Raw genomic sequence first — 15,164 nt, 5'->3', positions numbered from 1 at the left:
ACTTCTGATGTTGACGCTTTACTTTCCGCTGACTTTGAAATACGCTAATCGACCTCGAATTGTAAAATTCACATGCAGATCGAGTCGCCCATGGGCGTATCTAGAACGTTTTGTTGTGCACTCCAAAAAAGGTAAGGGGTCTGGGGCCGCCTTTATTAGGCCCACAAAAGGTGCAGGGTTGGATTCAAGGGGCGAAGTCCCGGAAGCTATTAAATTTTAACGGTCTGCAGACAAGAATCTACGCTCTGCTTATGTGCACAAAGTATAAAATCCAGATTAATTTAACTGATTATATAAAAGAAGATAAGCAAATAATGCGAGTTTAACGCCTTTATTAGCACGGATAAGATAAGTTTTTTTTTCAAAATTTGATTCAAATGATGTATAATTGAAACAGTATATGATTGTAACTCTTAAAGGATTCTAAATGGTTGTGGTCATTTTAGTCTGTATCAATCTCTGTATAAGGATGAAAGAAAACGTTTACTTAGATATTTGGATTTATCTTTACTATTGTAGTTTAGAGTTAATTATTGAATCTGAAATTGTAAGACATTGTGTAATTTGTTGACTACCCAACCTCTTTAAATAAAAACACTCAGGATATTTAAACAATAAAATGCTTTCTTTAATAATTCACGCGTGATATGAAGGTACGACATTGCAGGAAAAAACCACATAACCTGTGTTAGCGGGTTTTGTAAATTTTCTCTGCAATGATTAGCTTTCCTTACAGGTTGCCGCAACCCCGACTTTGTCTTATTCAGAGAAGCAGGTATATGTCTAAAGATGTTTACAACAACAGGTCTAACATTCTCATACGCAACTTCAGTGTGTGATCAAGAGGGCGGAGAACTAGTCTCACTGGATTGATGCTTTAGCATATTATCTAATTTACACTTGTGAGTAGAACTGTTTAGAGAACAGGAACTTTCGATTTAATCAGCAAAACAATTTTAACAAATGTTACTAAACCCTTAATGGATACTTATTTGTATCAGTACTATTACAATTTACCTTAGTTGTATTTTTTCACTTAAGTATCACGTTGTCAATACTTATCTTTAATTATGTTACAGACGGGATGAACTTGAAGGTGTCTGTTGGACTTCGCAGATTATCAGGTTCATGGAAATGGAACAATGGGGAGCCCCTGTCAATCACACACCCAGTGCTCTCCAGTACAATCAACAATTATGACATGTCAGTGATTCCGTGCACTTTTGACTACTGTGGTATATTCCATGCAAATTCCTTTGTAGATTTGAGTTTGTCTGATAACTGTTGTAACAACCTTTTATCATACTTTATTTGTTCTACTGTGGTTCAAATTTAATCGAAAATTATAAACAATAGTTAAATTGCTTGATATTGAAGAGACGCATAAAAAATAAATGAACATGACGTTTCAGTAAGGAAAGAAGAAAAAATCAAATACTGTAGAATTATTTAAATTCGTGGCGGCCAATTTTCGTGGATTGTGACTTTTTTGCTCATTCGCGGGGATGTAATTTCGTGAATGCGTAGGTTATTGTTTCAGTAACAAAGACAACTCTTTCTAAAATTGTTTTCTTTGTGGATTTGAATTCGTTAGGGGGTCCTAAAATTGAGCCACCACGAATTCTAATGATTCCACAGTATCTACTCTTTTGGGGTTTGCAAAAAAATTCTTCGGTTTTTTAATAAGAGGTAAGTATTTTTAAAAGTAATTGCAATTTTACCATGCATTGATATATTGCACAAGTGATAAATGATAAAAGCTATAATTGAGAAGCACTTTCCTAATTATACGATAACATTTGATTAAAAATATTATCATCATAAAGATTTCAGTAAAATATAGTTTAAAGCTCTCATTAATAATTGCATTTGCTGTAAATATATTTTTAAAAAACCTGTCATTTCTTGTTGTTAAGAACCTGCAGGTATGTTCACGAAACTTTACTAAGAAATGACCTACGCATGTTTCTAAGAGATGACGTATTAAAAAAATAAGAATATCCTATTTCAACTTATAACACGTCTTTAGCTGTAGCTCGGCTCCATAACAAAAGTTACGGTATCCTCGCTGACTTAAATTATTTTTATTTTTCACATCAGTTGATAGAAAGATTTTGAGAGACTTGCTCAGGGTTAAATCATTAAAAATTAGCCAGAGAAAATTATAAGTGTCGGTAATTCGATAGGCTTAAAAACAGTAATATTGTCTTGTGAACATTTTTTAAAAATACACATTTTCTTAAATATATATCTGACCAATAACAATTTAGTTAAACAAAAAATCCATAGAAAAGCAAATGACTGCTATTTTGTGTAAAGGAAGTAAGCATCAGGACAACTTTTGGCATACCAGGAAATAATTATTTAAACAGCACTAGTAGATTATAACCATTTTTTTTTCGCCAGAGACAGTATTTGCGGACAAAACTGCACTGGCGTCGGAAGCAAATTTAAAGTGGGGTGGGGGTGGCTAGACTAATTAGACTGATCGTCAGAAATCTTAACAAGCAAAAAAAAACCAAAAAACTAAATCCCAAAAGCATGAAAATCCTAATCCATGGGGGGAGGGGGGGGGGGGGCAATTATACCTATGACTCCAACTTCTCAATATTTCAATCTTTTCAAGGTAAATTTAGGAACAATTCTGTTTGCTGCGGCAAAAAGTGGGGGGGGGGGGCTGAACCCTCTCTGATGCTTTGTGCCTAATGGTTAGGTCTTACTTTGCAAAAAAAGTGGGGGAGGGGGCCCCTCCTAGCCCCCCCCCCCCCCACCGGTTCCGACGCCTATGAAATAAATTTGTTTAATTTGTCGTCTCCCACCTGCAGGCATATGCATTTGCAGCACCGGAAAAGGGGAGGAGGGAGAGTTCGGAGTCTCTCTCCACAAAATCATGTTTAAATAAACTTACGTGATAGAACAAATGACTATGCCTCCTCCCAGATTAGGAATTTGAGGTTTGTTGGAAACGATAAAATTGTAGTAAAGATTGTCTTATTACACTGGTCGTAATAAAAAGCTTCACAATCCCAATAATCCACCAAAATTGTGATTTTATAACCTTAGGATGGTCTTAAGACAAGGCAAATGATGTCGTTAAGTTAGGGCAAATTAAGTGATGGCGGTTTCTGATTTGGGAGGGCTTCGAGAAACAAACATATGATTAAGACGTATCCTGCGGTACTATGCGCATACTATGCGCATAGTACCGCATTTTACATTTTCTATATTCACAATTGTCAATTCCTATTACATGTATATTCGTAAATTGTATTTAAATTATGACTTAGAATTGTTTTCATATATTTTTATTTTTTTTCAATAAATTTTTACATAAGAAAAAAATAATAAATTCGCACTGTTAAGTTAGATATGTGTATGATCTACTATGATTATAATGATATTACTTCACTTTATTAACTTTACTATGTAAAAATATAAATGTATAAGGTATCCTCATTTTTTTGCTACATAGTTACCGATCCAGGGGGCCCCTGGCACCCCAGGTAAGGTATACAAAGAGGGCCTCTGCGGAAGTATTACCTCAAGCAATTTGTATGTAATTTCAAATAAAATAAAAAAAAAAAAAAGACGGATCCTGCGACGTACTTTGGACGCACCATAGTCCTATGTTAGCTTCATGAACATGTCTGCTGTTCTGGCAAAGATGATATGTTAATGATCTAATAATTGTAGATGAAAAGAATTATGTAAAATGTTTTATAAATCCAAAGGCAACTTAAAATCGGGCATGTAAGGCAAGGTCAGAAAAAAACGTTTATACTCTACATGTACTGCGTATAACAAGCATCAAATTGATTTAACACGTGGATGTAAACTATTGCCTTGTATACAATTCATTCCTTCTAATCCCAATAAACATATATATATATATATATATATATATATATATATTTATTCAGTGTAGAATTATCAAATTGAAATTGTCTTCATGAAATCAAAGAAAGCATATGTAATTTTTTGTCTATATTGCTATGCAATACCAAATAGTAAAATTTTTATTTACTAAATATCACATTTTTTGTCATTCTGTCTGGGATTTGTGGTAACTTTGAAACTGTCATAGATTTAAATATATATCCCACCTGATATATAACCAATTAAATTTTTGCTTGACCTAATTTCCATATCGCTTTGTATCTTATTATATTGTTATCATTATCATTTAGATTATGAGAGAATGTTTATACAGATATATTGAAATGTTGTATATTAAAATTATCTTTATATATGCCTCTCATATACTAGGGAATCATTTTCAGGGGGGGGGGGGTTCAGTGTTCGTTGGTAGCCGAAATTTTCATGGTTCGTGGTGACGTAATTTCGTTCATAGTGTAATCAGTATAATTTTGATAGATATTAAACAAATGATTGTGTATAGGTTCGTGAGAATATGAATTCGTTGGCAAGGGTCACCCACGAAAGCCACGAACATTGATCCCCCACGAACCGTGATGATTCCGTAGTATTGCGTGATCTGCTGAAAAAAAAGTAATTATTTTAAATATTGTAACAAAATAATAAATCCTCTTACACTTGAAAAAACTATCTATTCTTAGTCAGTTTGAACAGTAAACATTTTGATCTAGTTACATACAACGCGAAATGTGCTTTATTATTTCAAAATAAATGTGTATGTTTTTAACACACAACATAAGTCATACAACTCGTTACATGATCCGTTATTCCTTTTGATTAAGAATTTGTCAAAACCTTATTCATAATTTACACAACAAAGACAATTATTTATTAATTTTAATTATTCAATACACAGCTAGCAACAAAAATTAAGAGATCATAAAACACGAAAATTGAAGATTTAGATATACATATTTTAAAGATGCATGTAAGATTGATGAACTGTCAAGCAAAAAGTTATGCAATCCACCATCCATATGATTAACTTATTTAAAGCTTAGAGACGATAGTTTGCTACTTCAGGTATTCTCATTCTTCTAATGTTTGGCCAATATGTTTACAAAAGAAGTTTTAAATGTCAGCTTAATATTTTTGCAGATGTTAATGATTTTAAACTAAATCTATGACACTTTTCTAGAAATAAAATGTATAAGGTAAGATACCAATAAATCAAAAAAATAGTTTTGAGAAATCACATTTTATGAACTTTTATTACAAGGATGTGTTACAGCTTTCTTAAAATAACTTGAACTGCCACTATACATATAGAATCACGAAACAACAATTATGTTAATAATTGTATTTGTGTGTTGAATGCTATAATTTTATATGCTTATTTATTGTATTTTTCATGTTTATGTTTGATTAGATATGTTGCATTTCTTTCCCAGGCCTTGTAGAGGTCGTTGGCCATATTATGTAATTTCCCTTCAGTGGTTACTGTCCATGTCTATTTTTAGCCCAAATCCCTAGTTTTAAAACCTCCCAGTGACCTATTATGTAATTGTAAAAAATTCCATGGTGTAATTCTCCCCAAAATTAAATTTAATAGCCAATCAAATTACACGATATGGTCACGTGGTTTGATGCGGTCAGTATCTGACCAGTGAGAGTAGGGTCATTCTGTCTTCATCTCTGAGAGTGTTAGCACGAGTAATGTTTTGATACACCCACCACCACCCCCGTTTCACCACTCCAATATTTGAAAGTTGCATACATGTACAAAATATTGTTATTCTGCATATTTTATTTTTGAGGTGCCATATTTTATTTTTGAGGTGCCATCTTTTTGCTGGTTTTGTATATATTGTATATAATTTTGAACTAAATATTGTTTTTCTGTAATTTAAGGGGATCAGCATATTGATAAGTTATTTAACATTTTGTGTGAACAGTTTTGGGGTCTGATCCCCTACTATGTTGTTTATATTTTTCTTTACTTTCGTCATTTTTAATAAATGACATATGCAATTCACATTTGGTGGCATATTTTATTTTTGAGGTGCCATTTTTTTGCTGGTTTTGTATATATTGTATATAATTTTGAACTAAATATTGTTTTTCTGTAATTTAAGGGGATCAGCATATTGATAAGTTATTTAACATTTTGTGTGAACAGTTTTGGGGTCTGATCCCCTACTATGTTGTTTATATTTTTCTTTACTTTCGTCATTTTTAATAAATGACATATGCAATTCAAATTTGGTGGCATATTTTATTTTTGAGGTGCCATTTTTTTGCTGTTTTTGTATATATTGTATATAATTTTGAACTAAATATTGTTTTTCTGTAATTTAAGGGGATCAGCATATTGATAAGTTATTTAACATTTTGTGTGAACAGTTTTGGGGTCTGATCCCCTACTATGTTGTTTATATTTTTCTTTACTTTCGTCATTTTTAATAAATGACATATGCAATTCACATTTGGTGGCATATTTTATTTTTGAGGTGCCATTTTTTTGCTGTTTTTGTATATATTTGTATATAATTTTGAACTAAATATTGTTTTTCTGTAATTTAAGGGGATCAGCATATTGATAAGTTATTTAACATTTTGTGTGAACAGTTTTGGGGTCTGATCCCCTACTATGTTGTTAATATTTTTCTTTACTTTCGTCATTTTTAATAAATGACATATTTCATCATGCACAAGTGTTGAGTTCATTTTATCAGACAGCAAAAACAGAGCTGCGGTGAGGTTGTGCAGCATGAGAAAACATGAAACAACAATTATGTTAATAATTGTATTTATGTGTTGAATGCTATAATTTTATATGCTTATTTATTGTATTTTTCATGTTTATGTTTGATTAGATATGTTGCCTTGTAGAGGTCGTTGGCCATATTATGTAATTTCCCTTCAGTGGTCACTGTCCATGTCTATTTTTAGCCCAAATCTTTTTGTATTTATTCATTTCAACTGTAATTGAAACTAGTAAATTAATGTTATTCAATATTCACAAAATGTAGTTCAAGAAAAATTATTTTGAAATCTGATGCTAGAAATGTTATCACATCATGCAATATCGTTACGTATTTAAAACGCACATCAAGATGCGTCAAATGAATAACCTACATATAACTGTAAACTAACCATGAACAACATCGGTCTTTTCGTTGTTCTCTGTCTTTGGGTTGCGTATGGCCAGGAATCATGTGACCGGAAGGAAATGGAAGACACAATTTGCAGTCTTTGTTCTCAGAGAAAAGAAAGTCAGTCAGGTAAGAAATTACAGCTGCTGAAATTGATTCCTTCATTGATTTCTTCATAAGTTAATAAAATTGTTTTTTGATTTTTTGAAAAAGTAAGATTGTTTAAAGCATTATTTTTAAATACTATTATTTTTTTGATTAAAAACCCAGCATATAAATGTGTATTTTTTTTTAATTTAAAAACTCTTTTTTAAAAATCAAAGGTTCCTATCATAATTGTGAAGTTGTGCTTTGATTTCATTTTTACAAGGAAATATGAACTTTTCTTCTTTCCAGGTCATCAAATTGCCTTTTTTTCATACATGTCCAAGAATATTCCAATCAAAAGCATCACCAAACATAAGACTCTGGTCTATGATATGGTTGAAACCAACGCCGGACATGGATACGATGTAAACTCTGGCAAATTCACGGCTCCGGAGAGCGGACTTTACGTGTTTCATACAACTACGACTTCTTACGACAGATCCCACAGTTCAATAGAGGTTGTAAAAAATGGCAAGGTGAAAGATGTAGCATGGGCTGACTCCATGAGTCATGATGATAGGGCAGTCGCCTCTACTATGACTATTCTAAATTTGACGAAAGGGGATATTGTCCAAATCAGAGTGGGAGAAGCATATGCTGGAAATTATCTGGAGAGTAATCAATACACCAGAATGAGCTTTTCTGGATTTAAACTGTCCTAAAGGGGAATCGTAACGTAAACTCTCTTTTACAAGAAGAAATGCCTGTCGGGTTTCTTTTCTAATTACAGAAATAAAAATATTGAAATAGCTATGCTTTACTTTATCTTTTAAGTGAAAACTGTGAATCCAATAAAAATAAATATACATGTATAACGTTGACGAAACAATATATAGAGTGTATTCACCTATGTTAATAACTTTCATAATTCAGGATAGGTTACAATAAAAATAATGTACAAACTTTGTTTTCGTTGTTTATCTATATACGTAATGATACACGAAACCCATTAAAATTATTACTTGTTAAAAAGAATAATACAACACTTAGATTATGTTTACAAAGAAATGTTATAGTATGATTTAAAGCTTTTTGCTGCCGTACAAAAGATTAATGAAAGTGACATTAGAGCTTATTTTGCTCATCTTCGTTATTTTCCTGTTTAAAAACAGTTTGATAAAAAATGAGTAGTTGTATATGTACTGAAAGTTTGAATTTTTTTCCTGCAATACTGAGCTCGCAATAACGTGTTAACTATTTTCTCTTACACATATATAGTTGGCACTTGTATTTTGTCTCCATCTCTTTTGATAATCTTTCTAGCTAAAATTTTATAAAATGAACTCGGGTAATGTGTTGAAGTTACTCAAAACAAAAAGCTGATATGAGGTAGCAAGAGGTCATTTCGAGGCATGTTCATGCGTATGTTAAATTACTTGGATAATACCAGTACGCATTATTTCGGTGCATTTAATTTGAAATGCAGACATTACATTTACTTGACGATTAAAAATATTTTAAAGTGTACTTTCCAAAAAATAAAAATTTATTCATTGGTATTTCTGAAACTGGAAAAGCGAGACTTGTCCTAGTATTTATAGGATGGCGGTCTTTCTGTATTTTAATATGTACATTCTTAAATTTTTTTAATGATACTGACCATTTATATTACATACCGATTAAATCATATACAGTAAATTTTATGTATAACTTGTTATATATATGATAATAAAAGCAATATAAACGCCATATACAGTATACGCCTAGATCACGTTAAAACCACTGGATCTCACCTGGTCAACAAAGTTCAGCAACGTAATTTAAAAGCTTAGTTATAAGTACTTAGTTGGATGGCCGACTGGGAACACCAGAGGTCGTAGACTCATGCATGGTGTGCGATTAAAGTTTCATTATATTTGCTATTATATTGCCATCTGTGATCAAGGGCTACATAGCTATTATGCATAATTGCAAACATCTAATCAATATATAGTTTGTCAGTATTTTAATAAATATGGAAGTAACAAAATTATTTTACACAAACATTACGTTGTCATAATTAAGGTATATATTTGCCTGAACAAATCTTGGTTTTAGGAAAATGGCATCCTATGGCCTCCTTTATTATTAATACCGATACATGTTTCGGTGAATCCATGCAATATTGATCACTGTGGTGTATTTAAGATTTTTGTTGTTGAAAATTATTAAAACACCTATTTTTCATCATTTGATTTTCTACTCTGGTTTTAAACAGAAGTAAATATATATTAGAAGATTTATAATTTTAAAAAAAAAGAAACCATATAAGAATCCAAATTACATATTTGCCTTAATGGTGTATACGATTATCGGTTGTTTGTTAAATATAAAATTTTATTTTTACTTATGCTTAACTTATCTTGCCTGTTTTAAAATAGTAAATATAGTACTCGCATAGCTATAAATAGGCTCTAGAGAACATTCACGTCATTACTCCGCACTATGAATATGCTCTAGAGAACATTCACGTCATTATTCCGGACTATGAATAGGCTGTAGAGAACATTCACGTCATTACTCCGGACTTCGATCATGTTTTAGTCATACTCGTACATAAGATCGTATATTTCTTATAAGAAGATATTAAAAATCACGTAATTAATTAATGCAATATAGTAATAACTAGACTTTGACCCGTGCGTGCACGGGTTGACATTGTATACGATATCGGACATTTACGAAATAGATACATCGACACACCGTATTGTTGCCATTTACATAATAAAGCTTTAGGCCTACAATAATGCTTTTAATTTCACTACACTCTGCTTACTAAGAATAACTGTGTTTGGGACAGGCCTATACCACAGTTAAAATGCCTCCCATATACCCGTAATGTAGCAAAAAATTGCAGAATCGCTCCGAAACGATTTTGGAGAAAATTAATGAAGCTGCGTTGAAAATAACAGTCAAATTATTCATAATAAACCATTTTGAGGCTGTAAATACCTTTCATCTAAAAATTTAATCCATATTAATGAAGAATTCAACACTTTTTTACTCGTGTCGAGTTGACATTCGGAACTATCGGAATTTTTTCATATTAAATGCACTGAGTTAGAGTTATCTCCCGTATTTACTTTTTTTTTTTTTTTAAATTATTGTTTATTGACATTTGTTATCAAAACAATAGCAAAAGTACTAACTACATAATTTTTCAACATAGATGTATGGGATCTTTAAATATAAGTAGACATGCACATTTTCATATAGAGTATTCGACATAAGTCTTATAATAAAAAAAAAATATTTGAAAAAAAAAACCATAAAAAAAATTTGACAAAAAGGTAATGAAAAAAGGTTTCAGAATTGTTCAAACATACATGTATATTTCACTTTTAGTACAGCAAGATATTGCCTATGCTAACATGAAGGGCCACAATTTACTAACTACAAGTCTCTAAATGCCCCATGTTAGCAAAACAGCGACCACACCTGGTATGTGGACCTGTTGGCACCTATTTGTATAACAAAACAGATATAGAAAAGATATATAAATATATATATAATAAAAATAAGTTATGTATCAATTTACCTAATACGTTTTAAAAGGATTACAAAACAACGATTTGTAGACCTCAGAGAAAAAAGTTAGTACATATTTTATATGATAACATATTTCTTGGGGTTTTTCCTCTTTGTTTTCAATTCTACAATACATTTTATACTTGTATCTTACAGGCAATCAAAGAAATCAAACTGTTAAGAAATAGTGTTTTCTCATTCTTTTCAAAATAAAAGCCTATTACTACTGTTTTCCATGATACATCAAAATTTAAACATTTTTGAACAGTGTCCCATATTTGACTTACATTCTTACATCTCAGAATGAGATGCTCGTTGTTTTCCTTTACATCTTTACAAAAGACACACATATCATTTTCAACAATTTTCCATCTTTTCATCATTTCTCTATTACATAATAAATTGTTAAGTAGTCTGTAATTAAAGTCAGATATTTTTTTGTCTTTAATGGCTAAGTTTTTTTGTTCATAAATAGATTTCCATGATTCCTTGGAAATTTCAAAAACATTTTTATAATAAAATTGATGTAATGGTGCCACAAGTTGTTTTTGACGAAAAATGTCATAAATTAGTTTTGAATCAATATCACAGATGTATACATGGTTTTTAAAACACAGATCAAAAGACGTTTTTCCGAATACAATGTTTTCATATTGAATATCTGAAAAATCATATTTTTGAAAACATTTTGAAAAGATCGTTTTTATAATTACATATTCACATATCCAGTTTCTTTTACAGACAAGTTGGTCACTAAACTATTCTGCAGGTTTCAAACCATTTTCGTTTATGATATCGTTTAAGTACTTAATACCCCTTTTTAACCACTCTTTAAAAAAAATACTGGTTTGTTTTTTAACACAAAAATTTTATTACACCATAGCGGTTCTTTTAATAGTGCGTTTAGACCCATGTCTGATTTAAAAAATTTTACATTCGTTAAAAAAAATCAAATATTTCTTTGTAAAACAGGGGAAAATGTTCTATCATTTGATAATCATGTAAACATGTTACATTGGTTTTACAGAGATACTCAAAATCAAAAAACATTTCTTTACACAGACTGTCTACAAAAACTGATAAGGAACTGTTTTTTCTGGAAATGTGATTTATCCATGACACTTTTATTGATTCAAGTTTCATCAGTATATCAACAATACCTATGCCTCCATCTTGAATTTTTCCTATCTGAGTATTTCTTTTGATCCTGTCTTTTTTATTCCAAATAAAATTAAATAAAAGACTCCCTTTTTTTCAGTATACCCTCATCTGGGAGGTTTAAAATTGACTTAGTGTATAAGAATTTTGGTATTGCCAAACTATTTATTACACAAACTTTACCAAATATTGTTAATTTTCTTGTTTTCCATGACTCAAATAGTTTTTCTAAATCGTCAACAATTTTTGTCCAATTTTTATTGTAACACATTTCTTTGTTTTGACCTATAAAGATTCCAAGAGTTTTTATACATGTCTTGTTTACTATTACATTTTCTATTTCTTGTAAAACGTTTTTCCAGGGACCTGTTAAGAGACATTCTGTTTTAGACATATTTCATTTTATACCTGATACTTTACTAAAACTTTGTATTATCTCAATGAATTTTTCAATGAAGCTTCGTCTTTTAAAGGGAGAGTACAGTCATCTGCATGTTGTATAATCTTTATACTCTGAATCATTCCAGGTTTCCGAAAGCCTATTATATTTGTATTAGACCTTATGACGATTGCTAGGATTTCAACAACAAAAAGAAATAATATTGCTGATACCGGACACCCCTGTCTTATGCCTCTATACCCGTATTTAACTTAATCAACGAAAATTCCTTTAAAAAATCCGGAAATCATATGGATTGTCATATATATATATATATATATATATATATATATATATATATATATATATATATATATATATATATATATATATATATATATATATATATATGTTATTAATTAGCGAAGCTTGATTAAGAAAAAATAAAAACAAATTGGTAATCTGCAAGTTCCAATAATGTTTAAAATATATAAAACAAATAACAGTACTCATCCGATTTCTCGGTATCAAAGCCCAAAAAATTCGAGTCTATTATTTTGATATAGTAGTTAAGATTACCCCACACCCATTTTTGTTTATTAGTTTAAAGATGGCTATCGATGTCACGTAATAAATCCGATGTTCAAAAGCAAAATTACTCTACTTAGTACATGAAAATTAATAGTTGAATTAATAGTTGAATTAATAGTTGAATTCTCATGTCTTTTTATTGCGATCGAATAAAGCATTGTTATTTTTAAGCAGATAGGTAATTTTTGTAAATAAACAAAAAATCGGTGTTTCACTGTCATTCATAAATGACGCAAAAAAGTGGATGTAGCTTTAACTTTAAATTTAAAATCAACAGTAAGCACTTATGAGTGACCTTAAAGCATTACATTTGTGCACAACTTTAACTTTAAATATGCAATGCGAACGAATTCAGCGTCGTAATTTCCAGCAGATGGGTAAATTTAATAAAATAACTGTAAAACTGTGTTGTCACTGTCATTCATAAATGACGCAAAAAAACCCAACACGTATAGAGCTTTAATTTCAGATCTAAAATCAACAGCAACCACTGACAAGGGACCTTAAAGCGTTCAATTTGATTATGCAATACAACCTATGGAATTCATTATCCATAGGAAGATTAATAATCAAAATATTTATAGGGATTGTTGTGGTTATTTGTTTTAAGGCTACATTTTCCCGAAGAGAAAAAGCTTTCTAAATATTTATAGGGAAAAATTATAAATCAAATATGAACTGTGTTGATTCTTTTCTCTCCAAATAATTGTAAAATTATATATAAACCATATTAAAAAGAAGATACGCCTGATTGGTATTCTGAAGAAAAAAAAAAAAATTTCTGAAAATTAAAAGATACCGTTTATTGGAAGTTTTTGCACACTTAATTTCTGATAAAAAAAGAAAAAAATTATATTATATTCACTTTTTAATATGGCCCATTTTCATTGTTTGAATTTACAGCATTTTCTATGTGCATGTACAAAATAAATCATCAATCAGTTTAAAATATATTCGAGGAGCTACATTTTATTCCTTAATTACACCACTTAGTCATATGATTTAGAGCCTTTGTTCATCGATTTTCATTGAAAACCAAAAGCGATACACTTAACAGCTGGATAATTATAAATTGATTTAATATTTACAAAATGCTAATGTTCTGACTACTGAATTGAAATATGAGACATGAAGTATAACAACATCTTGCAAAACGATTATATATACTCATATAAAATACCTCTAAGTTGCGTTTGGTTAGCATGATACATGTTGCTATGTACTAACAATGAACACAGTCTGTATTCTTATTGTTCTTTGCCTGTGTGTCGCTAATGGCGATGAATCATGTGACCGGAAGGAAATGGAAGACACAATTTGCAGTCTTTGCTCTCAACGAAAAGGAAATCAGTCAGGTACAAAGCTAACAACCTCTAAAATTTATTATTTTTAAAATTATACTTTTACCTAATAACTTTATAGAAAAATTATTAATCTCGTAAACACTATGCATTTATAACATATGCTCTTGCTCTTTCAGCTATTGATTTTTTGGTTTTGTTTTTAAGACCTTAGATTTTTGGGAACAGTACAATTTGTTTAGAAAAATTCATATAATTCTCAAAAGTTTGTTATAATTTTTTTTTCACAGTGAAATTATTCTGATTTTTTCTACATTCCAGGTCATCGAATTGCCTTTTTTCATACATGTCGAAAAATGTCGCAATTAATACCATCTCCAAATATAAGACACTTGTCTATGATAGCGTTGAAACTAATAACGGAAAAGCATATGACGCAAGATCTGGCAAATTTACAGCTCCTGAAAGCGGGCTTTATGTGTTTCATACAAGCACTACTGCATTTGACAAATCTCACAGCATAATTGAAATTGCTAAAAATGGTCAGGTAAAAGATGTTAGTTGGGCCGATGCCATGGATCATAATGATAGAGCAGTCGCTTCTACATTGACCATTCTAAATCTGACAAAAGGGGATGTCGTACTGGTCAGGGTGGGCGTTTCATTTGGAGGAAATGTTCTGGAGAGTAATCAGTATACCAGAATGAGTTTTTCCGGGTTTAAATTGTCCTAAAGGACGAACATGATCTCGATCTCCCTTTGGCTTGAGTAATAACCTGCATGACTGTAAAGAACTGATTTTATAGAAATCTTTATTATTATTGATTAAAAGATATGAATAAATATCATCATTTTTTTTATGAAATGTTGGTTCAATTATTCATCACCTGATATGGATAAACAAATTAACCAGTAGACCTTACTTCGATTTTAAAACATGAAGCTTTAAGATCATGTCCTGTTGTATTTGGTAATGAAAAGCTCAAAGTTGTGTTAAATGATGGCGAAAACTGGCTAAGATGGTTCTCATACTATTGCAATAAATAGAGG

The 15,164-nt window shown here is 30.7% G+C and overlaps 1 protein-coding gene and 1 pseudogene across 1 annotated transcript; both read left to right on the top strand.

The window, feature by feature from the left end:
• Positions 1-6,998: 6,998 nt before the first annotated feature.
• LOC105343223 (heavy metal-binding protein HIP) lies at positions 6,999-7,929 on the top strand. Its single transcript, XM_034462567.2, has 2 exons — positions 6,999-7,160; positions 7,428-7,929. The coding sequence occupies exons 1-2, from the start codon at positions 7,034-7,036 to the stop codon at positions 7,838-7,840; spliced, it is 540 nt and encodes a 179-aa protein (XP_034318458.1). The 5' UTR covers positions 6,999-7,033; the 3' UTR covers positions 7,841-7,929.
• A 6,091-nt stretch (positions 7,930-14,020) lies between these two features.
• On the top strand, positions 14,021-14,888 carry LOC109620583 (complement C1q-like protein 4; annotated as a pseudogene).
• Positions 14,889-15,164: the final 276 nt, after the last annotated feature.

The sequence above is a fragment of the Magallana gigas genome, chromosome 5, assembly GCF_963853765.1.
Source record: "Magallana gigas chromosome 5, xbMagGiga1.1, whole genome shotgun sequence".
NCBI classification, from domain to species: Eukaryota; Metazoa; Mollusca; class Bivalvia; order Ostreida; family Ostreidae; genus Magallana; species Magallana gigas.
Note: the sequence above shows the minus strand (reverse complement) of the source record. Positions and strands in the feature narration are given on the sequence as shown.